The sequence below is a fragment of the Hemicordylus capensis genome, chromosome 4 (genome assembly GCF_027244095.1).
Source record: "Hemicordylus capensis ecotype Gifberg chromosome 4, rHemCap1.1.pri, whole genome shotgun sequence".
Classification (NCBI taxonomy): Eukaryota; Metazoa; Chordata; class Lepidosauria; order Squamata; family Cordylidae; genus Hemicordylus; species Hemicordylus capensis.
This window is the reverse complement of record NC_069660.1, coordinates 131,346,207-131,373,975: the sequence shown is the minus strand read 5'-3', so window position 1 is coordinate 131,373,975 and position 27,769 is coordinate 131,346,207. Positions and strand designations below refer to the sequence as shown.

The 27,769-nt window shown below is 42.9% G+C and overlaps 1 protein-coding gene across 7 annotated transcripts in view; it reads left to right on the top strand.

Moving 5' to 3' along the window:
• The window catches only part of CDC14A (cell division cycle 14A), a 185,554-nt gene that overhangs the window by 31,732 nt on the left and 126,053 nt on the right, over positions 1 to 27,769 (top strand). For all 7 annotated transcript variants that reach the window (XR_008307409.1, XM_053251102.1, XM_053251106.1 and 4 more), the window contains exon 5: positions 20,254 to 20,333. Coding sequence is in view for 6 of the 7 variants with exons in the window: in XM_053251102.1 (XP_053107077.1) it covers positions 20,254 to 20,333 (80 nt within the window). In the remaining variant the exon portion in view is untranslated. The remainder of the gene's footprint in view (positions 1 to 20,253; positions 20,334 to 27,769) is intronic.

The following is a 27,769-nucleotide window of genomic DNA, read 5'->3' as shown; positions in this document are numbered from 1 at the left end:
CCCCACCGTCAAACATGGAGGTGGACACATTATGCTTTGGGGGTCTTTTTCTGCTAAGGGGACAGGACACCTTCACCGCATCGAAGGGACGATGGATGGGACCATGTACCGTCAGATCTTGGGTGAGCACCTCCTTCCCTCAGCCAGGGCATTGAGAATGGGTCGTGGATGGGTATTCCAGCATGACAATGACCCAAAACACACAGCCAAGGTAACAAAGGAGTGGCTCAAGAAGAAGCACATGAAGGTCCTGGAGTGGCCCAGCCAGTCTCCAGACCTTAATCCCATAGAAAATCTGTGGAGGGAGCTGAAGGTTCGGGTTGCCAAACATCAGCCTCGAAACCTTTCTGACTTGGAGAGGATCTGCAAAGAGGAGTGGGACAACATCCCTCCTGGGTTGTGTGCAAACCTGGTGGCCAACTACAAGAAACGTCTGACCTCTGTGATTGCCAACAAGGGTTTTGCCACCAAGTACTAAGACATCTTTTGTGAAGGGATCGAATACTTATTTCCCTCACTACAATGCAAATCCATCGCTGACTTTTGGGCACTGGGCTTTTGAGGGTTTGTTTGTTGTTCTGTCTCTCACAGCTACAATAAACCTACCATTCCAATTATAGCCTGTTCATTTCTGTGTCAGAGGGCAAACGGACAAAATCAGCAGGGGATCAAATACTTATTTCCCTCACTGTAGATCAAAGTATGCTATGTTTGCCCCCAGTTTTGAGGATAAATATGCAGGGGATTTGAACTACATGTAGCCCAATTTAAATGTCACATCCCATGTGTGGGTGCAAGATAGACTTGGAGGGGAGACAAGTAACTCCCAGTAGGCAAGCACAACCTTAATTTACACAACATATAGTCTGCATTTTAGGGATGGGGTACATGTGTTGGATTTAAAGGATTGGTGGTAATATGTTGGCTTTAAAACTATGTGGTGAACTCTTTCCTGTACAGGGAAACAAAATTTCTACCAGGAATACAGTTCAATAAAATTACTTGAGTCTTGACATCCTGCATACAGCTTAAAACCAACCAGCAGTTCCCCTTTTCTTTATATGCTAGGTTTACTATGAACAACCCTATTTTTTAAAAAAAATCATTGACTTTCCTGACGTGTTTGTGCTGTCTAGCACATGACTTGATTATGAGCATTGTTGGTTCAGAGGCTTGTTCTTAGTGTCCTAATGCTAAAATATTAATTTGTAAAACGACACCAGGCAAACACTAGATGTTTTGCAAATAGAACTTCATCTAGTAGCTACGCACTTCAAAACAGACACACAATGTAACTTGCATGTTTTTGTCTTGAATCAGCTCCCTGACCCACACTTATCTGCCGGTGTAGGAGGTCACCCATTGTGGGTTACGCCCCCTTCTTGCTCCAGGAGGCAAGACAAACAAATCTGAAGAACCTTAATATAGTCATCCAGTGGGTCGTCCTTCTCAGTTTTTTTTTTTTTGTCCTGCTTCTGCTCCAGTGAGACATTGTAGCTTAGCTTTATTGTTTTTGGCCTGCAAATTCTTGTTTGTCTTTTCCTTGTTGTGTTCTTTCCCTTGTTTGTCAGCCCAGACTTCTGCTGCCTTTATCCTGGGGGTTCCACCTTATTAAAAAATAAATAAATAAGATTTCTGTTCCTCCTCCCCCTCCCCACTCATCTACTCTCCATTCCTCTCCTTTCTGTGTCTCCTGCTGCTCCTCTGACTAAACATTGGAGAAGAAAAAGCAGAAGAGGGTCGGCATGCTTGCTCTGCACAGCAAGCAAGCCCAGTACCAATTGTTCCTGCCAAGGACTCGGGACCCACAAACAGCCCAAACAACTTTGGATAGGGTGGGAGGGACCCTAGCTGGTGTCACTGGGCCCCAGTGGCTTTCCCCTCATAAAACCGTGGACGAGGGGGACTCTGGGCATGACTCCAGCCACTGGAGCTTCCCCAGCTGCAGCCTCCACAAATGGAAAAAACATGCCTACTCCCAATGTGGGCGAAAACGGAGCTCATTGGAAGCCAGTGAAGGAACTCGCTCGCAAAAACAAAACCGGGCGGTTTTGGAGGCACGCTCCCTGTCTCCTCCACTTCCAGCCCAGAAGCAGTCAGGGGTGCCTCCTATGTCTCCCGCATGCAGACTCATGCTCTTAAAACAACAGGTGGGCTGGACACAGAGAGTGGAGAGGGCAAACAATTTGAAGGGTGTCCTTGCTTTGGATTGATGAGTTATTGAATGATCTGCCTGCTGATCTTGTTCAAATGAGATGCAAGCTCCTGAGCCTGTAGAAGTCTGCTGCCTTCACAGTGGATGCAACTCTGGACAGTGTTGGATTTTTGGCCAGGTTTGCGTGCACTAGCATATCCGCTAGACGCAATATATGGCTAAAATATTGGAAAGTAGACAATACATCCAAGTTTCTTACAGCTGTACCTTATGTGGTGGGTGGGGGGGAGCTGTTTGGGGATGAAGCTCTAAAGGATGTCTTTGTGGAGACAAAAGAGAAAAGCAAGGCCTTGCCTTCATCCCAGAAGCAGGAGGACAAGGTCTCTAACTGCAGGTGTTCTCAACTTTTTATGGCCTTCCACCAATCTTATTGCACAAGAGAATCTTCCTGGTCTAATAGGCCTTATTGGACTAAAGCTGGGACATGGCAGACAACATTTTCCTCCCCAGAATAGATCTTCATTCATAACCCAGGCCAAGGGGCCCAGGCAACAATCCTGACAATCAAGGGATATTTGCCCCGCCTGGAACGCATCCACCTCATCAGTGGGTGCATTCCATAGTAAGTCAGGGTTACAAGATTGAATTCCTCCACCAGCCGAGAGAGAAGTTCCTCCCTTCACCCAAGTCCTGGAATATTGCAAAGCACAAAGGGCTCTTTCTAGCCATCAAACACCTAGTCTAGATAGGGGTCACAGATTCAGTAGCACCAGCTCAAGTGTGCAAGGGAATGTATTCCAACCTGTTAACAGTGCCAAAAAGGATGGATCCTTAAGAGCGCTCCTGAACCTCATAGGGGTAAACAGTCATGTGGTAAAGGGGAAGTTCCTCATGGAGACCCTCTGGTCGATAGTGGAAGCCATTCAGGCAGAAGATTACTTGGTTTCCATAGATCTAAGGGAAGCATATCTTCAAGTCCCTATCCATGTGGAAAGCAGAAAGAACCTATGCTTTTGCTATCGGGGAGTACATTACCAGTACAGAGCATTGCCATTCGGCCTCTTCTCTGCTCAGAGAGTGTTTACAAAAGTACTGGTTCCACTGGTGGTGCATCTTTGCCTTCAGGGTGTTCACTTACATTGTTACTTGGATGATCTGCTCGAGCAGATCGAGTCCTGTATGAGCCAGGATTCCAGAAGTGGTCAGCTTAGCAGTGCAGAAAACTACCCTTTTTTTTTTCAATAGCATGGCAGGGCAACTCTTTTTCTGGTGGCACCATTTTGGCCGAGAAGACCGTGGTTTTCGGAAATTGTAGCCATGGCAGTGGAGGGTCCTGTCAGTTTACCAATGAGGGTGGACCTGCTCTCTTAGGGCCCAATTCTGCACCCAAATCCAGCATGGCTTCAGCTGACCGCATGGAAGCTGAGAGGTCCTTGTTAAGGAAAAATTGGTTGTCTTCGGCAGTCATTGACATGATTCTGGCTTATAGAAAGGCTTCCACCAATAGAATCTATCAGATCACTTGGCGTAGTTTTCTTTTGTGGATTTCCAGGCACTCAGTTTGGCTGAACCAGTGTAAGTAGCGACACCTGCTGGCTTTTCTACAGGATGGCCTGTCAAATGGGACTTAAAGCTACCACCTTAAAAAGACAGGTAACGTGCCTTGAACAAATGGCTTTTCCACATAAGGGTGGTTTGTTCTCCTGACATCTGTTGCTGCAGAAGTTTTTGAGGGCCACTCAGATTTCCCCACTGGTCTGCCACCGCTACCCAACCTGGGACTTGCACATGGTTTTGAGAGTTCTAAACTTGACTCCTTTTGAGCCTCTGAGATCTACATCTTTAAACGTGTTGTTCTTGAAAGTGGCATTTTGGGTGGCTACTACGTCAGCAAGGCGGGTGTTGGAGTTACAGGCATTGTCTGTGGAGGGCAATCTCTGTATATTTGCTGAAGATTGCCTGATCCTGGACCTGTCTTGTTCACCAAAGGTCAATTCCATGTTTCATAGAGTGACTGACACACAGTTGCCATTGTTTTGTCCTTCACCAAAACATCCCAAGGAAAAACAATGGCGTAAGCTGGCCTTGTGGCAGGCTTTTCGCATCTACAACAACAGGATTGCTTCCTTTCGAAAATTGGATGCACTGCTCATTTCCTTTCAGGCAGCCGCACTGTGGTGTAAAGCATCTGCAGCGGTCATTGCTCGTTGGGTCAGGTCGTGTATCCAGTTGGCTTATGATCTACAGCACATGAAGGTTCCTAGGACCATCACTGCTCACTCGACCAGATCAGCCGCCACATCTGCTGCCTTTGCTACTAATGCTTCTTTTGAGGAGATTTGTAAGGCGGCCACTTGGAAGTCTCTGTCTACCTTCTCGAGGCATTACGGAATGGATGAGCATGCCTCTGCTACTAATGCTTCTTTGGAGGAGATTTGTAAGGCGGCCACTTGGAAGTCTCTGTCTACCTTCTCAAGGCATTACAAAATGGATGAGCATGCCTCTGCTAGGGTGGCATTTGGTCAGAGGGTCTTGCAGTGGGTCCTTCCCGATCATTAGATCCGGCTGGGCTTGTTCCCATACGTGGTTGAGTTCTGTGGTATTTCCCACACTAGGTGACCTCCTACGTCAGCAGAGAAACATTGGTACTCGCCATGAAGGATTCTTTTTTGCTGGTGTAACGGAGCTCACCCAGGCCCACCTGGGGATTTTGCTGGATCTGAGGTCCAAGAACGGGTTTCCCTGTCCTGTCTTGTGTGTGTTCTTCCATATCTGCACTCCTTTGTATATATGTTTTGCATTTGGACCAGAGTAATAGGCACCTCAGTTGTTCTATTTAGATGTTTTACCGGTTGCATCTTTCTGTACTGAGCTAGAGCTGTGCTATGAACTGAGAAGGACCACCCACCAGAGGGCTATATTAAATTTCTTCAGATTTGTTTGTCCTGCCTCCTGGAGCAAGTAGGGGGCATAACCCACATTGGGTAACCTCTGTTACACCAGCAAGACGAAACCTTCACGGTGATTACCATTGTTCCTCTCTCATTTTGAGAGTAGTGCTGTCATATGCCATGCAAAATGCGACATTAGTGCCCTGTCTGTTTTCCATTTCATCTTCACCCTTACAGTGTCCATCATCCTACCTGGGAAGGCATAGTTGACATCTGATTATTTGCAAAGCTTCAGTTAAGACAGTCTGAAACAGATTTATTAGTAATACTGGCCAACATCCAGTCTAGCACCATGCTCGTGCAAAGTCATTCTGCTGCAAAAGGAGAGGGACACGATTTTAGCAGTCACTTGTCCCTTGCCTCTGCAGCTGCCTGTGTCTCCTGAACATAGGTTCCTATTTCGTTGAAGAAATATTTTTAGGAATCACAGGGGACTGCAGGAGGAGAGAAGGAAGGGATTGGTGAAAATTGCCTTCCATATCATATGTGACAGAAAAGGCTGTTGTGCCAGCGCAGTCTGGATATTGGCTCCTGTATATATGAAATAAGTTAGCATTCTTGGAGACTTTCTGATAATGCCTCATGACTCACACCACCTGAACATAGACACGTAGGAAGCTCACTGGTGACCAAGGGACAAGCTCCTGGTGGTGCTCGCAACCCCATTGAAATTGGTGTGGACTCACCATGCCCCCCATATCAGGTGCAGGGAGCATGTCCAACATCAGAATAAAGTGCTCTCAAACCCTCTCCTGATCCTCCCCAGTTGGTGCTTCATTCAAGTGCTGGCTGGAGGCTTGTTTCTCTGCCTCGCTTTCTCTGCCCCTGCTCCTTTCTTTGGCTGCTTCCCAGCACCTTCCCCAGAGAGTTCTACAGCCAAATTGCTGGGAAGGACAACACTTCTGAGTGCTCTGTGTGTAGATTTCAAGATGCTGCTGGGGCTTTACTGGGCTGTGTTGTTCTTATAGCCTTCCCCACTCCTCCGTCCTCCAGCCCTGGGAAAAGCACAGCACTGCATGGAGGTGGGAAATGGCTCTCATACTGGATATTTTTTTCCACCAAAGTCATCCCCACATGCACTTTCCAAGACACGGTTGTACATACTGTAGTATACTTGGTTATTTTTACATTTATATCCTGCTCTTCCTCCAAGGAGTCCAGAGCAGTGTATGTGGTTAGGTTAATCCTGTAAGATAAATTATGTTGAGAGATAAGTGACTGGCCCAAAGTCACCCAGTGAGTTTCATGACTGAATGGGGATTTGAAATCTGGTCTTCCCAGTCCTAGTCTGACACTCTAACTACTACACCACACTGGTTCTACTATACCATTGTAAGACTCCACTATAATGCAAAATATCCCACAACTTGTGTTAGAAATATAAAAAATATAATAGAATGCAGTTCACTGCGATATATTATACAGTGTTCTGTACAGTCAACACTAAATTTGACACTGGAGAGAGTATTGGATTGTCAACACTGTAATGATAAATTTCCTTTTCATAGACCATGGAAATGAGTTTTTTAAAAAACCATATTGGTTTAAGACCACAGTTAAGGCCCTCTCATTTTGGCCCAGGCTCCACAAAGCCAGGAAATAGGAAACGAAGACTGATGCCTTAACAGATGTACCACATGATCAGTAATAATGGTCTTTGAGGCCCAAATCAAGATGGGGAGGATGGAGTGTCTGGCACTGGCAAAGATGCCCCACGTTGTCCTGGTCTTGTACTGCCTTAGGAAGCATCTCTATTGTTGGAGGAATTCCTCTGTTAGTTGACCCAAGACTGTTTACTTCTTTAGCTTGCAGAACAGGTTCTGCAGTTGGGAGGGGGCACTCTTCTAGTCCTTTGTTGTCCTTAACCTGATTCAATAGAGAGGAGACTTTAAGGTGCACGCCAGTAAAGATTGGATGGCAGCACCATCGGGAGCTTGTTCCAAGCTTGGGAAGAAAGGTTATCGGATTCTCCTCTCACTGACTTGCCTCTGTTCTGTCGGTGTCATCCATCCTCCTGATCTTGATTAGGGCCTCAAGGAAGTGGGTGTGTGGGTGGGTGCATGGAGGACAAGTTGTAAGCGAGCACAATATGTGACATTGTACAACATCATTACTGATCACGTGGGACATCTGTAAGGCATCAGTCTTGGGTTCCAATTTCCCGGCTTTATGCCGGCTGAGCCAAAATGAGATTGCCTTAACTGGTCTTAAACTGGCCGACTTTTAAATTATCTAATAAATATTTTTGATAGCTCATAAACTAACAGTGGTGAAATGACTAAGGTGATGAAACACAAAATGTGCAAGAAATGTAATTTAACTCAGTTAATAAAGAGGTATTTATACCTCTTTATTCAGAAGCTCCTTTGTGTTCTGTTGCATGGTGTTTTGCAACTGTTGATTCTTGTAAGACTCAAGAATTCTCCTTGACTACAAAAGAACAGAAGACAAAAGAGAAGGAAGCAATTTGGTTTTGAGACTAATATTGAATGCGAAAGGAGAATGTGTTGTAAGAGAAGTGGGAGAGGACTACTGCTAAGAATGAATGAATTTATTACTATCTTTGATCAGATACAACGGCTATGAATGTATCCACTGAAATTAAAGTACGAATTAGAATTGGAAAAGGTTTGCAGAATTGAGCTCAGGACATTGCAGAAAAATCACTTAGGGCAGTTTCCTATATCTCTGTTCCCTGTCCCCAAAAGGCATTTTGAAGTGGGAGTGGGGTGGTGCCAGGCATGACATGGAGAAAAGGAGACTGAGCTAGCTTGTAGGTCCTATTGCACTTGCAGAGCAGTAGAGTGTACTGGCTAATTGGAGAGGGACAAGGCTGTCTAGGTCAGGTGCCTCTGCAGAGGGGTGGAGGTCACTAAAATGGCCTTTATGCCTGTGCAGAGGCCATTGGCATGACCATGTGAATGGCCTCTGCGCATGTGTGGAGGCCATTTTAGTGATGTTCACCCCTGCACAGAGGCTCAAAATGTTCCTGTCTACTCAGGGGGAGGCTGCCAGGGATGGGGGCAGGAGCACTTTCAAGGTAATTGCTTACTCTTTTCCTGCCCTATCTACTTCTTTAGGAGAGCCCCCTGCCCCACTCTTTACTGGTAAAAGGGAGGACTCCTCACCAGATCCCCCTTTACCAGTAGAGTTTTGAGCTGGCTCACGTCAAACTAGGTTCGGTTCGAACTCGGACCAGCCTGGTCTGGTTCAACCCTGAATCTGTCAAGCCAAACTGGCTCGACCTGAGCTGGTGCTCACACCTCTACCAGGCTGCCACCTCTTCATAGTGTTGTGGGACTAATCATTTCCTTATTGGAGATGCATAGCAACTCTTTTGCCTTCGAGAAAAAAAACCTTAGGGAATTTGTTGGTGGGGTAAGTTAGCTACTCAACACTGCTTGTGATCCAACCCATTTCCGTGAATCTCCTAATTTGTAAAAGTTTAATCAATTCACTCACAAATTGCAGTGGCAGAGTTAGGAACATAGGAAGCTGTTTTATACTGAGTGAGACTCAGTATTGTTTGTGCTGACTGGCAGCAACTTTTCCAAGGTTTCACACAGGAGGATTTCCCAGCTGTACCTGGGAATGCTGGAGATTGAATCTAGACTTTTTGCATGCAAAGCAGATGCTCTACCACTGATCTTTGGCCCCATCCCCAAAGATGGCATAAATGGGGGTCCGACTCGGGCACTGAGCACATCAAGACTCACTTAGCTTCAGCAAGGTGACTGTATCATGTGTTTTTAGACCAGGCTAGTGTGATGGAGTAAAATTAATGTGGTATTGATGAGCTCCCTGAGGTATCACGTAGAGACTGAAAAGGTGTTTCCCTAGGTAGGTCCTTTTGGCTTAGGGGAGCCAGGATGGGAATCCAGTTGGGGCTGGCCTGCCTGATCCACATGAGGTGGTTCAACTTGAGAAAAGCCTTGCTCAGCACATCTGAAATGTCTGAGCTGCAAGAAGCCTAGAAATAGAACATGGAGCTGTACACTGCATTTGGGCATTTGGAAGGCAGTGTCTCATTACGTTGTAGATTTTTAGTTAATACCTACTTGACAAACCACGTGAGAGAGAGAACTGAGCATTGAGCATTAACGACTACCTGATTGTTTTCTACTATAAAGAGATTTCCTGACTGGTCTCCGAGGTGTTATGACTAAGAATAAATCTTCTAGATTTAATTCACAAGTGCAAGGGCTGGATTCTGGATCTCCAAAGCATGCCTTTGTTCAGACTAAATTGGATACCTTCTTATCAAAACAACGGAATGCTGATAAAAGTGATGGTAATGATGAAGTTTATGCCAAGAGTTTACGTTCTTGGGGAATGAGACTCTCCCTTCTGAATTAGATGTGGTTGGAAGGCAGAAAGGGGATGGAGTTAGAGAGAACTTTGCTTCTCCCTTGTCTGTATCTTTATCCACTTCCACTCCATTTCTGCATACAGACTCTCCTCAAGCACAGAATCTGTCTGATCCGACTAAAGAGTCCTTTTCCCCCTTGGCTAGCGCGGCTACTGATCCATGCCTTAAACTCTCACTTATCTTACATCTTATAAACAAACACTTATTTGTTTATTTCAGCCTGTGTCATCAGTTGTTGCTAAGTTTGATGAACTTAAGATTGCACTCAATAAATTATCTTCAATCTCAACTTCCTCCAAATATGAGACTATGAAGTATGATTTATATTCTGCTGAAGGATCTCAAAAGATTTGTCAAGAGAACTCAGGTGATTTGGCTAATGTTAATTCTAATTTTGCCTCTACTCATCACAAGGAGACTCCTAAGGAAAGGACAGCCCCTATAGGCTGTCTCAGTAGTTTTATAATTGAGCAATTTTTCTTTTAATCTTCTTAAACCACTTGAACTCAAGCTGATGGTCTAGCCGGTTTTTAATTAAGCATTCTCTTGCACAACTTCTTTCATTCCATATTAATTTTATCGATCTCCAGTCATATGATATACAGTCTACCAGAAGACCAAATACTCTTAAGCTTCTCCTTCCTTTTAAGTCATCCTTAATTCTGCTTTCTCTTCTACGTATGCATGATTTTTTGGCTATCTACAGCATTCAACTTCAAAGAGTTTTTGCTGATGTTTATTCTAAATCATTTAAAAGGAAGAGCTTTCCTGAAGTGTCAAGTGGATATCTCGCTTTGGCTGTTAAATGCTCTGTGTTTCCTCAGGATATTGTTCAGGACATTTTCCCTTTGGCTGATTCTGCTATGAATCAATTGCAAACTTTATCTGCTAAGATGGATTGCGAGTCCCTTAACTCTGGAAACAATCTTAGTATTTCTCTGGATGAATTGAATAGTAGTCAGCTTTTGACATTATTAGAGATAAATTCTTCTTCTGATCATTCTTCTCCTTCCGCCTCTGGAGTAGATGAACAATTAATTGTTATGCAGGAGGAACTGGAGTCTGGTCCAAGGATCTGTATTAAATCGGATACTTTGCCAGAATCGCCAATCCTATTAGACAGTTCATCCCAAGACAAGAGGGACCTTATATTGGAGGGTCAAGTATTGCCTTTCTCTGCAGATCCACATTTTGATCAATGTATGTTACTCTTAAATTCAGGTTCATTCCATCGACCTTTGCAGGAAGCTATTCAAACTAAGGCAGCACTATCTCCTAGGCCTGCCCTACTGAATTTGCAAGATTCTGGTTCTCCAGCTCTTCTTCCTTCTCTACTAGACCAGTCATTTCAGTCTGAGGTGGAGGATCTTCAGGCATTTGCTGATTTTACTGGTTCGGATTTGGGACAAAGGCAATTTTTGAATTATGCTAATATTGTAACTGAGCATTCTGACTGACAACTTTGTAAGAGCCATTTTCTCAGAAGTCTCTTATGGAATGTGGCTGGACTAAGGACAAAACTACTGGATTTGGAATTTCGGAAATTTCTGGCGGATGCTGACCTTTTTCTGCAGGAAACTTGGATGACCGAGGACCCGTATTTGAATAGTTTTGTTACCTTTTCACTTTCAGCTATTCCTCCAATGAATAGAGGCAGAGCGACTGGTGGTCCCTGCATATCAGTTAACACTGCTCTCAATTTTGAATGTCTTTCATTACCAAGTTGTGACCAGTTTGCTATGGCCCTTCTTATTAAATCTAAGGCCTTGCTCCTATTACTCATTAATGTATACATTCCACCTTTGAATCGGATTGTTTGCATTAAGACAGTATGGTCTAAACTGAAATTATATATAGAAGGTCTTCAATGTTTGTATCCTCAGGCACATTTGTTGATTGCCGGTGATTTCAATGCTAGGCTGGCTGACAACAATCAAAAACTATTTTCTATATTTAAATCTTATTCATTTGATGGGGAAATTCAATCCCCATTGTTAACTCGTCAACTTAAGGACTCCAAGGGAAATTTTGCTGGGCTATGCCTCTTACAAACTTTTGAGGAACTAAATTTGCATATTCTTAATGGGGCAATGTACGTTGATTTTCTGGCTGAAGATACATATTGGTCTAGTGCTGGCTTTTCAACAATTGATTATATGGCTATCTCGCCTTCGCTTTTTTCTCGGCTGGTAAATTTTAGAATTGTCATCTGGTGTGAGAGTGACCACCTTCCGGGGGAATTACTCCTACATTTTGATACCTTACCTAAATTGGATGTGATTTTTACCCCCACTTCTGATCTGGAGGTTTGTCCCTCTCGGGTGAGATGGTCAGATAGTCTGGGTGCTAGGGTGGACTCCTTACTGACTTCTCGTAACATTGATATGCTTCGCTCAGTTATACTATCCAGTGATTGTGAACTTGGGCCAGACTTTTTAAGATCTTATGACAAAATTATACAGGCCCTACAACCCATTCTTTCTTGGCCAAAGCCTGGGGAGCCGGTGGGATCTCAAAAAGCTCCCATGAGTGATTTGATGAGGAGTGTTACAAAGCTAAACACCAACTTACTGCCGCCCTTTTGGTCCACAGAACTACTCTGATCTCCGCCTCATTGGCTTAGGCGATGGATAAGAAGAAAGCATATAAACACCTTTTAAAGTGTAAAAAGGGCGAAGCAGTTAAGGCTGACTGGAATCAATTAATTATGGCAGCTAAAGCTAGAAACTCTGTGGTCTTTTGGAGACTGATTAACTGCGGATGACGCAGTGATTTTATCACGGACCCCAATTGGCCTCGAGAGCCCTTAATGCTCTGGTGTCCTAGTGTGATTCATAGGCGATCACCATAAATTATGAAAAGACCAAGGTGATGGCTTTTTCCAACAAACCTAAGAAGCAGTGTTGGATGTTGAATGGACATAGACTTGAACAGGTATCACAGTTTAAGTATTTGGATATAGTCTTCCAGACCAATACTAGGAGGAATGTGCACAAGGAATATATAATACAAAATGCCTTGAGGGCAGCAGCAGCTATTAACTCCTTTCATATTAACTCCTTTCAAGGTGCACAGTTTGTTCCGGCTGTCCTTAAACTTTTTCAGCCAAAGTCTGACCTTTACTCCTTTACGGAGTGCAGCTAGGTATCTTATTCCAACCTTGCCAGGCTGGAGGCAATCCAATCAAAGTTCTTGAGAAGTATGCTCCAACTACCCCAGGGTGTCCCCAGTGCATTTCTATGATTGGAAGTAGGCTAGATTTGGGTGGAGGCAAGTGTTTGGCTGGTAATATTTGAATATTGGCTGAAGCTGATTTTTCAGCCAGTAGGACTATCACCCCTAGTGTTGAGTGATACATATAAGTCTAGGTGGAAATATTATGTGGAGAAGGGGTTGAGTTACTATCGCTTCTCCAGCGATGCTTTGGTTGTCTTGGGTTATGGGAGAGCAAGATCATGTCTGCGCCAACGTATTATGGATATGGAGAAACAGATGGACAGAAGCCAGATAGGGGCTGACACCTATTTAGGTAATCAAACATCACTGTCTGGCCCAGCAAGATACCTTAATAAAATATTAGTACCTAGTTTCCGGAGGGCTCTGACACTGGCCCAGTGTAATGCCTTAGAAACGGCTGTCTAGGAGGGGAGATACTGCAAGATCCCCTATAAGGAGCGTGTCTGCTCTTGTGGTTCTGGGGAAGTGGAGTCAATGGCCCATGTTATCTTGAACTGTCAGTTTTATCGAACTTTGCGGGAGAGATATACGAGTCCTTTTTTAACAGCATACCCCAGTTATTCTGAACAGTTCTATCTGGAATTACTTTTGACAGACCGTTGGGATGTAATAGCTTACAATGTGGCGAAGTATTGTTTTTTGGCTAATAAGACTAGGTTAAGAAATGTTGAGAAGCGAGTTATGGATTTGGGTTGATTTAAAATTTAGATTATTACAATGCATGGAGCCCTCTGTTTTATGTAATGGATGAACTTGGGTGTTATGGTTCTGTTTTATGTTTCAACAGTTTATTATTTTATTTGACCAAGTTCATTTTTATGTAAAGCTCACTTTTACTTAAAGCTTTTGTACTTTGTGTTTTGCTGGTCAGCTGGAATGGCCGTAAAAATAAAGATTTGATTACCTGTCAGTTACGATGCAATACTATTCATTTTGATTATGTAATTCCCCCATTAGTCTGGGAGCAACATTTCGCGAATTTATTCCGAAAGGAGGACGATTTAGTCTTCCATTCAACAGACACTTCGGCCCCATCATTGGACTGGTCTCCAGTGTCATGCAGTGAAATTAATGCTCTTATTACCCAGTTGAAATCAGGTAAAGCCCCAGGTATTGACCATATTACCACGGAGATACTTAAGAGTAACTTGGCTTGGTGGTCCCCTGTTTTAGCTTCCCTGTTCACTTCTATAGACCGAACTACTCAGATTCCGAGTGATAGGGGCATAGTGTTCATTATTCCTATCTACAAAAACGGAGATAGAAGACTCCCAGAGAACTATCGCCCAATTAGTTTACTTAGTACTATTGCTTAGCTCTGTGCTAGGCATCTGTATGGCAAATTGGTGGATTGGTGCAACAGAGAAAACATTCTAGCAGATGAGCAATCTGGATTTAGAGCAGATTGATCAGTTTTGGATCTGGTTTTAATCCTTCAACATCTTGTTGGGAAATATGTGCTTGCCCATAAGGCTGCCCTTTTGGCCGCCTTTTATCGATTTTAGGGCTGCATTTGATTTGATCCCACGTGATAAATTATGGTCTAAGCTGTCTGAATCCACAATTGATCATTACTTTTTATGCCTCATTCATAAGCTTCATGATAATTCTCGGATTAGAGTTCATTGTTCTAGATCTGGGCATCTTACGAAGTACTGGTATCTAGAGGAGTTAGACAGAGATGCATCCTGGCTCCCTTGCTGTTTAACCTATATATTAATTCTTTGATCGCTCACTTGAATCAACTGTATCATCACCCTCCTAAGTTAGGATCAAGACATTTATCCATTTTGCTTTATGCTGATGATGTGGTCATTCTATCTAGAACTCAAGTTGGTTTAAGGAGAGCTATGCGTGTCCTTGATGATTATTGTAAGTTGAATTTGTTGGAAGTTAATTGTTCCAAAACCAAAATTGTGGTATTTGCGAGATGCCCTAGTATACATCGCTGGTTCCTTAATGGAGTCCAACTTGAACAGGTGAAACAATTCAAATATCTTGGGATTGTATTTTCTGCTACTGGATCACTACTATTGCACAGAGATTATGTTATCCAGAGTGGAAGAAGTGCTAATTTGATCCAGTCCTCCTTCCGCTCTAGAGGTGCTCAGTATGTTCCATCAGCCATCAAACTATTTAATGCAAAGGTAAGGGCTCAGCTACTGTATGGTGTTCGATTGGGGCTATACTCCAATTTTGAGAAAGTTGAGGCAATACAATCAACCTTTCTGAAAAACATCTTCCAAGTACCTGGTTGTGTGCCCAGAGTAGTGCTGCACCTTGAGGCAGGATTGATTAAGGTTGAAGCTTGGGCATGTTTTTTCGTTTTGAGTTATTGGCTCAAATTGATGTTTAGGCCTATTGGTATTGTCTCATTGATTTTTCAAGATTCTTATTGCTCAGCCTGGTTGGAAGCTATTGAAGGGAGATTGCAGTATTACGGATTTTCACCTGCAGCCATTCTTAGTTTGCCTTATGAGGAGGCTAGGGGCAGACTTAAGGAAAGGATTCTGGATGTGGAATCTCAGATTGACAGGAGTCTAATTCCTAGGGCTGTTTTCCTGAATGTTGAAACTGTAAGCTTTTCTTCAGCTAGACTCTTCTTACAGTACCTAAATTTTGTAGGGCTTTAACTTTGGCCTGTTGTAACGCCATGCATACAGCTGTGCTGCAGGGGAGATTCCAAAATACTCCTTATCATTGTCGTGTTTGTCCATGTGGATTCGGAGAAGTTGAGACGGCTCATGTCCTTTTTGTATTGCCAAATTTTACAGTGACATTAGGAAGAAATATATTTCACCTCAACTTATCCTGTTTCTAGGATTAACTGAAATGGACTATTTAAATTTAATTTTAAAAGATTGTAAAGAGGTGAATTTACTCAATGTTGCTAAATTCTGTTATATTTGTGGTGTTATTCGGAATGAAGTTGTTAATTCTAAATGATTTTATTTTTGTAATTCTGGCCATTGGCAGTACTAATAAAGACTGACTGACTCATTATGTTGTAGGGTTGTGCATGAAACTAATTTTGTGTTCCGTTCCAAGCTCAGAACAGAAAACAAAATGTGTGAAACATTCCGAGCTGGTTGATCCAACAGAATGATCCTGTTCCATTAGAACTATCCAATCACCATTCTGAGTGCCATTTTGGAATCCATAATAGCGTTCAGAATGGGGGTCAGAACATTCCACCTCAGAATGGGTTGTTCTCTTCTGAGTTTGTAACAGGACTCCCTTTTTAAAGGGTGTTCTGTTCCGAGCTCAGAGCACGCAAAATGGCCCGTTTCAAGGTGGAACATTTCGACCTCAGAATGTTCTGCACATCCTTATAAACTTGTAACCCATAAAGTTCAATATCCACACTATGGATGGTTGCTGAACCTGTGTCCTTGTTACAGATATTATGGATTTTATTTGAAATATTTATATCCCACCCCTTCAGCTCAATTCTGCTTGGCGTGACTCGCAGCAATGAGCCCCAATAAAACAATATAGTAAACAGGCAGCAGAACAGTATAAATTTGTGCTAAAAGTTAAAAGTGGGCACAAACAGCAGATAAAATGTAATCAAGGTATGGCTAAGTTTAAAATTCCCCGAGTTCTCTCCTTCAGGGATGTGCATGAATCTGTTTGGAGGCCCTAGGGGCCTCCAAACTGATTCAAACAACCGGCTGTTCGGCTAGTTCGAAGGTGGGGTGTGTGTCTGATTATGAGGGTGGGAGAAGGTGCACTTACTCCTCCCTCCACTTTTTCCTCCCACTGCTTTCCCCCCACCAGCACTCCATTAGCAAAGGCTCCATTGGGGCAGCAGCATACCTCCCTGCCGCCCCATTTCCTTTCTGGCCGGAAGTACTGGAAAGTGCTGGGTGCGCGCGCCAGGCATGCACATGAGCAAGTGCAGGCCGGGCTCTGGGTACTTCATGGTATTTCCAGCCAGAGGAAGTGGGGTGGCAGGGAGGTATTAGGGATGAGTCCGGACCGTTCTGGAGGCCATTCTACAGGCCTCCGGACCTGGTCCGGACATCGGTGGTTCGGGTTCGGGTGATTCAGAGGGGGGATTCCTTTAAGAGTGGGGGGAGGGTTTACTTACCCCTCCTGCCACTTTCCCCCTCCGGCGCCTGTAGTTCTGGTAGTAATTGGGGCAGCAGGATACCTCCCTGCCGCCCCTTCTCCCCATTTGGCTGTCAGTGCCAAAAGGCTTCAAAAAGGCTTTTGCGCACGCGCTTCACATCTCTACCAGGATCTATATTCCCTCCTCCCGCTCTTGCTGGTCCCAAAAACAAAACAGGCAAGATAAGAAGATTGAGGCAGCGGGGGCTGGCTAGCTAGCTAAGTAGGGTGGGAGGATGAGGAGGGAGGCGAATTCTCTCTCCCTCCTCCGCGCAATTCCTTCTCGGTCCTTCTTCTTTGCAGTTGGTTTCGGTTAGCGTTTCAAGCGTGTCCCGATGAGCAAAGCAAAAAACGCGGAGAGTTGATATGGTAGAGAGAGCACATACATCGTGGAGACGTGAAGTGCGTGTGCAAAAGCCTGATTGAAGCCTTTTGGCACTGGCAGCCAAATGGGGAGAAGGGGCGGCAGGGAGGTATCCTGCCGCCCCAATTACTACCAGAACTATGGGCGCCGGAGAGGGAAAGCGGTGGGAGGAGTAAGTAAACCCTCCCCCTATTCTTAAAGGAACCCCCCACCCCAGTGCTGGACCGCGGTTCCGTGCACACCCCTAGGAGGTATGTTGCTGCCTCGACGGTGCCTTTGCTAACAGAGCACCAGCGGAGGGATGGGTAAGTGCACCCTCCCTCACCCTTAAAGTCCGACCCCGTCCCGTCTTTCCCCCACCCCGTCTTCTCCCCCCACCCCCAGTTCCGTGCACATCCCTACTTTCCTACACAATCTGTTTTACAATTCTAGTTACTTTGATACTGGTTCAGCACTCTGTGTAACTTGTGTTTCACTTTCCAGATATATGTATTCTCGGGGAAGAAATTCTAAAGCATTTCTGAGATACCTTTTTGTATTGATTGTCATGGTATAGATAAAATTCTTAGAATGGTTTCTAAAAAAATTAGTGTACTGTATCTACACTTGTTTGTATTAGAACCATGCATATGTAGGCAACATTTCTCACCGGTATGAAGGGAAACCTCTACAGTGTGGAGTGTGTCTGCATGCTACCAATTTGTCCTTATCAGGGGAGGGAATAGAAATCTTTATGCACTTAGGGCTCCATGGGTACTTTGTACTGCTGAATTTATATTGAAGTAGGATTACTGAGGGGCAGGGGGAGTAGAAAATTGAGTTGCCAGTACATAAGAACAGCTCTGCTGGATCAGGCCCAAGGCCTATCTAGTCCAGCATTCTGTTCACACAGTGACCCACCAGTAACCAGCCAGAGGCAAAATAAATGGCTTGGTGGGGTATCTTGCAGAGATGTGTGTCATCTTGGACACTTTTCTATGTAAATATTCCCTTCACTTGCATTAATATTTTTCTCACAGGATTTCCTGATTCCCTAAATAGATTGTTATATAACTTGTCATGTTGCTTGACCTATTTATATAGGGTTTTTTTTTAAGAAGCCACCTCCACCACATTAATTTCACTGTATCTCAGAAGTGAAACACTTTTGTGGAAAAGTGAAACTAAAGCAACATAGTATCTCAAAAATGTTTCAAGTAACCAAGTAGAAATTCTAAAAATGGAAAAATTTCCATCCTCCATCTCTGGTAATTGGCCAAGAGTTTAACTGTGACAGCAAGATATATTCAAATTAAAGAATACTGATGGGTTTGAAAGTTGTGACAGACTGCAGGGGTTACACTATGGTTTCCTAGGATCCACCTCAGTAGAGAGTTTGCTCTGATCCCAATATATGAGCATGCCACTCCTTAGAGGTAGGCTGCCACCAGTTGAAAACTGATCTAGAGTCATTGACCAGATTCAAACACAGTTTCAACAACCCTAGAACTGTCCGGCTTGGGACTTACTGACACTCTATAGCCGGAGACCACACAACCCAGCTCTAGACAACAATATTAATCTGAAAACAAATCACAAGTAGTTCATGACCTTCTGAGGCACACTGGGAAGGGTTTTGCAAGTAATCCTCCAGAACCTTTTAAACCAGACTGAAGCCACTTATAATTACATGAAACTTATTAATAAATAAGAGTTGCACACAGAATGAGGATTTGGGGGAAATGGGAGTAAAGAGAGGCACTCGGGAATTAAAAAGAAAATATGAAAACATTACCCAATTAATTAGAACTAGTTTTACATCATTTCAGCAATTAGGCAGGTCCCTGGCTGAGGGAGCATTAATCCCTTCAGCATCTCCCTTTCTGACACCAGCAACAGGTGGTGACCAGGGACAACTGAGGTCTGGTGACCAAGGCTGAGGTCTTGGCCCCTATTTTATAGGGATTAAAGAGGGGGAAAGCTTCCCACTCTTCCAGAGACAGACAGCCCTGGGATCCAGTGAAAAGAGCCAACGTATCTCTGATCTAACACTGATCTTAGGCCAATCTAGGCTGAAGTTTTCCCTCCAAACTTAATGTCTATCCTCTTTAATGGGCCTTTAGACATGCAAGTTAAGACCCACTAAGGAGGAGGGTAAGCAGAGTCTGGTTTGAGCTGGTTACCTATTATGAAAAAGGGATTAAGACTATATTTTGATGGCTCTGTCCCTTCAGTGAAAAAAGACAAGAGACTGACTCATTCAGTAAGAAGTCATTAAGTAACAAAATGGGAATGTTCCCCATTTCAGAGCACTCAGGGTGCAGCGGAAGTGTCAGACATGCTTGAGCTAAGATGGAGCTCTGCATTTTGTTACAAAGGTGTAGGGTCGACACAGTTGATACTTCTATTTAGTAGTTATTACTCAATCACCGACATTCAATACTCACTTCACATATAAGAGCAAGAAATCTTTTCTCCAGTGGGAAATGCCTGGCTCACAAATGTTTGCTTTCATTTAGGATAGCAGGATTAGAAATAATGCCCAATAGAAGTTTATGTCATATATCGAAACATGATTTACTGTGCCCCAGTTTGGTAGCTTTGGTGCTTCTTTCAAACATATGGCCACGAGTACATTTAGAATAATGGTATTTATCTGACTACTTCTGAATCATATAAATACTCTTAAGGCTAAATAACTGAATTGCCACATATACAGGCTATATCCAATTTACAGTAAAATATTTTCTTGAGATACATATGTTGTACAGCTATAAATAACAATTTTAGCTTTTTAAAAAGAACAGATATTTATATACTGCTTTTCAACAAAAGTTCTCAAAATGGTTTACATAGAGGGGAAAATAATTAATAAGGTGGATCTCTGTCCCCAAAGGGCTCACAGTCTAAAATGAAACAGAAGGTAGATAGCAGCAGCTGCTGCTACTGGAGAGATGCTGTGCTGGGGCTGGATAGGACCAGTTGCTTTCCCCCTGCTAAATATAAGAGAATCTCCACATTAAAAGGTGCCTCTTAAACATCTTTTTTAAGGCAAGGTGTAGCTCATATTTATTTTCCCTTGTAGGTGATCTACTTGAAGAAAACACCAGAAGAAGCTTACCGAATACTCTTAACGGGATCGAATCCACCGTATCTTCCATTTAGGTATGGCTGCATGTCAAGCAGTACTAAATGTATGTGATTTGAAGCCAGCAGTTACCAAGCCATTCAAACAGCATAGCATGTGGTTTTTGTACAGTCCACTCCTATGGCACCTTGCCCCCATTGGTAACAGGGCATTTTCTTTTGCTCAGATCTTGAGCCTGCTTTTCTTGCTGCTTGCATTTATTTTATTTTTATTTTTATTTATTTATTTATTTAACCTGCCACTGACTGTGAATTGTGTGTGCCCCAGGGCTTTTATTTATTTTATTTTCACATTTATATCCCGCTCTTCCTCCAAGGAGCCCAGAGCGGTGTACTACATACTTGAGTTTCTCCTCACAACAACCCTGTGAAGTAGGTTAGGCTGAGAGAGAAGTGACTGGCCCAGAGTTACCCAGCTAGTTTCATGGCTGAATGGGGATTTGAACTCGGGTCTCCCCGCTCCTATTCCAGCACTCTAACCACTACATCACGCTGGCTTTTCTGACTGTGCTTCTCTCCCAAGCTGTTAGGGAAACTTGAGGCTCTTCTGGGGCAGCATGCAGTTGTAGTATGAGGGACTGAAGCCAGGAACAAAAATCAGTAATCAATCTCTTCTCCTCCCCACCCCACCAGCTGTCCTGATACACACAGAAACACTTCCTATTCCTGAATAGGGCTCTTTGAATTCTGGCCAGGATTTTGCTCCTAGCTTGGTCAACTCACCTGGCACTGATAAATTAGCAATTTAGATTAGCTGACTCTTTGGGCTATGTGTTCTGTCATTGTGCCAGTTGTTTCATATTTGCAGATTAAATAAGTATACAGTATCGAACATCTTTCTGTAGAGGTAGATTTAAGAGCACATTTCTTTTTATTTTTTTCACACTTGTGGCGTTCCTGGTTTACAGTGATAACATAAAGCATGCCGCCTTTCCACTCATCCTGCTGAAAAGTTGTGGATAAAGCAGTTATAACTGTGCAGTAAACAGTCTTCCTTTGAACCAGCAAGGCAAGAGCTGCCTATACAAAGGGATGTTGGTTTACTTTTGAATTTTTTCAATCAATCAAGGGCAGTATAGAAATCAAAATAATAATAATAATAATAATAATAATAAATTTTAAATGCATCATTCAGTGACAAAATACCTTTAAGCACCAAGTTAATGCAATAGGTTGGCATAAACTAACTACCAAAACACAGCAAGGAAGTGCACACCTTAGCATGTACTGTCCTGACTGGTAGTACAGTCACCTTAACTGCTCTGTAGTAAGAGGAATAGAGGACTTTGTAGCTACAGTTTTTTTCTGTAGCATGTGTTAGTGTCATATTTGCAGGGGTCAAATGTTGGCTCAGTACACCAGCCACACAAAAATATTTTATTCATTAGATGGTTCCTCAAGCTATGTTGTTACATTACTCATCAGGCAATGGTAAACCTCTCCTGTATTCTACCTATATACTATTTTGCCCAGCTTAGTGACAATGATAGAATAGATGTGAGCCACAGAAACCAATGACTCAGGATTGAAAGTTAGGGTTGATCTTTCTGCGAGCAGTTTCTTTTGTCCTTTATAACACTGACTTTACATCTAGTTTCTGGAAGTGTAGGAAGCAGTGTGGGATTGCTGCAGAAGGCTGGCATTTCTTGACAGTCTGTTTTGAGTGCAAACTTGCTGCTGATTCAGTTACTTAAATAAGTTGGCAAGATGTCCAAGATCAAAGCTTTGTCAGCACAGAGCTATTTGTAATCACCTGGAGTTTAGATAGTTGCCAGAAATGTATCCTGTGCTGATTACATAAAATATTTAGAATGGGGATTTGTTTCTTTGTTCGTTAGTTTATTATTTAACATATTTCTATACCACCCAAAACTCGCATCTCTGGGCAGCTTACAATTAAAATAATTTAAAACATTAAGTCAATTAAACAAAACAATTTTAACATTAAAATAATTTAAAACCTAACATTAAAAATATTAGAACTATAAATTTTAATATAGGTTATCAATTATTGGATAGGTATTTTGAGGCCTATATAGCTTCTGCTCACATCATCATCAGTCCTGTATGTAAAACTTACTACAGTAACTGTATTTTAGTTACATAGGCAAAACTAGCCTTTTGATTTGTACAACCTAGTAACTGTGTTCTGCATCCTGATTATTCAGAATGTACTTTTAACTTTAGGAGTATAAACACGGTGTAGTATCTTGTTTTTCTCCTTTGGGAAAAGTTGTGAGGGGCGTTCAGTAGACGAAGGCTCTGGGCATACGTGATCTCTTCCTCTTCAAATGAACAATTACACTGGGAGATCCCATGTTTAGATCAGTGCAGGAATCTCCCAGTTTGGCAGTTAATTTCTTCCTGCAGTGGGGGAAATAGGCAAGTCTGAATTTCACTACCATCTCTCCTTGAGTACAATCCTGGAGAAAATAATGGCTGAATGAATTCTTAAAGTTCGAATGTGTGAACTGGGGAAAAAAGACATATTTTTGTGTTTGCTGTGGCCCTGGTTGTGGATGCTGTACATTCTATTCTACAGAATTTTCAGGCACTAGAGAAGGTTCTCAGTTTGACTACAGTTACCAGGATTTCTCAGTGTAACAAATGAAAAACCCCAGTTATAAGGTGCTATAGCAAGTAACCTTTCAAAGATTATTTTTATGATGCCTGTTTAGTTCAGAATCGTCATGTGAATATTTCTGTAATGACCATATCTTAAAATATACATATTAGTGTTTATTCAAATAGATCTGGACTCATTTAGGTGAATGACCTGGAAAATCTTAATCTGCTTAAAACTTCAGCCATCAATGCATTTAAGGATTGCAGGAGCAAAATACTGTTGAAATATCAGCACATAGCTTGATCAGATATGCCATACAGTCAGGTTCAAACCTCTCTACATGTTGGAATGGGCACAGGTTAATGCTGGCTGAAGAGATTAATGCTGCATTGAGGACACTTACATTTTTAGTCGAATCACTTTATTGTGGCCAGATATTCTGGCTTCTGGAAGGATTTGTTAATGTGGAATGTGGTTAAATTCTCATTCATAATAACTGTAATATTCATAATGTTCAAGATTGTCTTTTACAGACATTTCATTTTATCTGCCATCACTGTTCCTTCCATTAGATAGCACATGTCACTGGTAGGGACTGTCAGAAGTGAGCTGCTTATTGTGGAGGTAAATGAGGATGTGACTGGGCTGCCATGATAGCGGTTCAACAGAATCATTCTGCAGTGCTTCCTATCTCTAACTATGGTGTTCAAATAATGCCATGTATAATCTTGCATGGCTGGCCAGGCTACACAGTTCATGGGACCTGTAAATTAAAAATGTAGGAATTCTCTTTAGTTATTAACACTGCCGTTATGACAGCAAAATTATTTGGGGAAACATGATGAAGGGGCCTCCTCCAATAGGGGAAGGTGGTTACCACTTCTGCCCCAAGTGGGGATGCTGAGTGCTTCATGAAGGTAGCTTAAGGGGTTTAAAACTTGTGAAACCCAGGGGAGGCTCTTCTTGTGAGGCATTGGTCTCGGGCGCCAAGTGTGCCATACACTGGGCACCCTGCCCCAGGCATAACCCACCTGTCTTTTGCTGCTTCTCCCACCTCTTCTGCCACCTTGCAGAGTTGGGTAGTTCCCTCTCCCACCTTCTGCAGCCCATGGCAGCCCCAGGAAAGAGCACACGAGACTTCCAGAAGTGAGGGGAGGCTGGGTAGTGTCAGCAGTGAGTGCGCTGGCAGTAACGCCCGCCTTTCCCCCTCACTCTCAGGTGCTGCATGTGGCTGGCAAATAGCTGCTTACTGTATTAGGCAGGTAGTGTGCTTTTATCCAGATCCACTGGCCCCTGTCTCTCCCTTCCAGTGCTGGCAGCAGCAGCATTTTAAGTTGAAGTGCTTCTGTTGCTGGTGCTGAAAGGGAGAGATGGTCTAGCAAATCTGAATCCATGCATGCTGCCTGTCTAATGCAGCAAGCAGCGGCTAGAAAATGTGGATAGAGGAGAGCTGGTCTTGTGGTAGCAAGCATGACTTGTCCCATTAGTGAAGCAGGATCCGCCCTGGTTGCATATGAATGGGAGACTAGAAGTGAGAGCACTGTAAGATATTCCCCTCGGGATGGAGCCACTCTGGGAAGAGCAAAAGGTTCCAAGTTCCCTCTCTGGCATTTCCAAGATAGGACAAGATTTTTATTTTTTTAATATAGGACAAGATTTTTTTATTGAACCAACAAACTACCAAAGCATACAGTACGTTGCCAAAGCACAGTTATATACAAAGTGGTTGTTTGTACATGCTGAGAGAGATTCCTGCCTGCAACCTTGGAGAAGCCGCTGCCAGTCTGTGAAGACAATACTGAGCTAGATAGACCAATGGTCTGACTCAGTATATGGCAGCTTCCTATGTTCCATGTGTGGCACCTGGAAGGTGAGGATGGGCATTGTCAGCACCATCTTCTGGTGTGGGGAGGTGGGGCCAGTGTGGGCGTAGCTACTCTAAATCTATGCAAAGATCACGTGGGGCAGGGCAGACATGACAAGTCATTTGCAATAAGCTGCCACTGGAGAATTCCTCTCTTTTGTTGTAGTCACTGAGCATTTTTTCTGTGATAGGAGCATTATGGCATATTTCATACAGGATTAAAAAATCACCTATCCTACATTCCTCTCTTCTTATTAAAATCCTATTTCAAAAGACACTGCCATACAAAAGATATACCTGTACATAAGGATAAACAAGTGAAAGAAGAAAAGAGGGAAGAATGGGCCCTCTGGTTTGAATATGATGGTGCTCGTTCTGTGCTCGTCGCTGCCAGTGACATCACTCATGGTGCAATCAATGGAAAGAATCCACCCCAAATTGCCTGGAATGTTCGTGAAGGACCTACTACCTTTTCATGGCCAAAAGCAATAGATCCAGTAACCCCCATGTCTACATCTGGGAAAGCATTCAGCTTCCAATCTTAGTACAAGATGTTTAGCTACTATCGTGGCTTTGGCAACCATCCTCTTGCTTGTTTGGAGAAATGCCTTTTTCCTGGTCTGAGGCCCAACAAAACATTGTGTGAAAATGTAAGGCGTTTCCAGCACCAGAAACACTCTGTCCAGAATATCTTTCCAAAATGGGCAAATATATCTACATTCCAAAAACAGGTGGAAGAGACCAGCACCTTTCATATCACATCTTCAGCTCTTGTCCTTATTGGTGATTCCCAGTGCAAAAAAAAAAAGGGGGGGGGTGGCACCCAGTGTGCCTAGAGCAGTATTTTTGTTGTTGTTGTTGAATCGGGTGAAGCCTGGAGTCTGAGGAGGTTGTGCATATGCTAGATCAAGGATTCAATGTTGGGTCCCCAGTTGTTAGTGAACTACAACTCCCATAATCCCCAGCCCTAGTGGCCTTTAGTTGGGGATTGTGGGACTTTAACTCAAAGAACATCTGGGGACCCAATATTGAGAATCCCTGTGCTAGATAATACACTTGACCATTGACCAATTACTGGCTAGAAATCAGGGATGTCAAACTGTGGCCCTCCAGCTGTTTTTGGACTACAACTCCCATAATCCCCAGTCACAGTGGCCAATAGCCAGGGATGATGAGAGTTGTAGGCCAACATCTGCAGAAGGGCCACAGTTTGATATCCCTGGGCTAGATAATTCCAGCTGCTATTTATTCCTTTCAACATCCAGCAAATCCAGATTGGTTTATATATTACAAGTGCATTATACAAAGTGCCTTAGTGGTGATTCTAGAGTGATTTATTGTGTGTCAAAATGTCAACAACTCTAGAACCTGAAAGTCACCAAGAATTTCGGAGCAAAAAAATTGCCCAGTATTGGAATTGTTGTGATGCAGTTGGGGTCAACCAGCACTCCACTTGGAAGAATCTGATGTGTCTTTAAGTTGATCAAGTACAAATATACTCTTATTGGCCCCTTCTTTCCACCTTACAGATTCATCTGTAATTCTGATGTGTGAGTTACTCCACAGTGTGAGATCTTTATGAGGGATAGGCTTCTCAAAAGAAAGAAAGAAAGAAAGCCTAGACCAAGCCTTTCTTGCTGCCTAGACACATTGGTGGGTGACAAATAAACTTGTGTATCTCAGGAACTTAGACCTTGAGGCTATCTCCTCCACTAAAGGAGATTATTGCCTTTCAGTTGCCTATCGCAGTTACCATTCCCTGCCCCCCCCCCTTACCAGAAGTGTGTTTGGACCGCTAAGTATTATGGTAAGCTCTAGGATATAAGATATTAGGGATATTGAACCCTCCCTTCTCAGTCAGTAGTCGTAGCTTTTTCAAAATGCTGTGGCTTATTCTACCTCTCTCCACCCTCCCCCCACCCCCCAAAAGAGTGAATCCTATTCATCTTAGTGAAATGAAATTGGTGGACTTATAATGGTAGACATCTCAGAGCACGCATCTGACTGGGAATAGCATAGGCTTTGAAAGCAGTTGCTTTCTCTCCCCCCGCTCCCCACCCGCCTAATAGTAGCATTTCACTCTTTATATCAAATCTCCTTTCTGTTGGTTCTAACAACTGGTAATGCAATATGATGAGATTTCTCATTTCTTTCTGTTATAAAAATTAAGTATCCCATTGACTCTCGATAAATAATGAAATTAATCATTGCTAGTTATATAAAGTGTTCTCATTTTTATGATGAAATTAATATTGGATAAAATTACTTGACTTTTGAATGACCCTTTCTGTGAAAGCTTCATTGACCAATGATGACCCTTCAGCCTTTTGTAGTGAAATTTAACTCCCTCCTAGTAACTTGGCTGTTGAACAACAAAGGCTGCGAGAGATTTCTTTTGGTAAAACGTGAGGGTGCCTCCACAAGCCTTCTGGTTGCAGAGAATATAGGTGTCCTTTTTATGTGTTCTACCTTGTAGCGTGTTCCCAGCACGCAGAATAAGCATGAAGCATCTTAGACATCTTCATTCTGTTTGTGATATATCAGGACCATGAAATTAATGCTAGATAATCTTAATAGGCCCACATCCCCCTGAAGGGATGTGGGCCCATTAAAATATAAATATAAAAATAAAATCTCTCACTAGAGGCTTAAAGATAGTGGTGCATTGATACTGTAACAAACCCTGCCAGAGGAAAGCTATTTCACAATTAAGATTAAGCTAAAACCGATAGGTCTCTCTGAGGTGGCAGTATAAACCCAACCAACCTCTGTGTGGTCTGAGCACTATAAAAGACATTTATTGTAACTTGCATAAATATTGTTTTGTACTCCAGGATTACAAAAACACTGTTGATCACTCTTACAAGAACTCTGAAATATCAAAACTTATTGTGCAAGCACAGGATAAGTCATAACTGAAGAGTTTTAAATGTTTAATTTTACCCTTTCCTATTAAAGACAGTGATCATATTGTGTTTAAAAATATAATTTGCTTTTAATGTTGGGCAAAATGCCATAAATTTA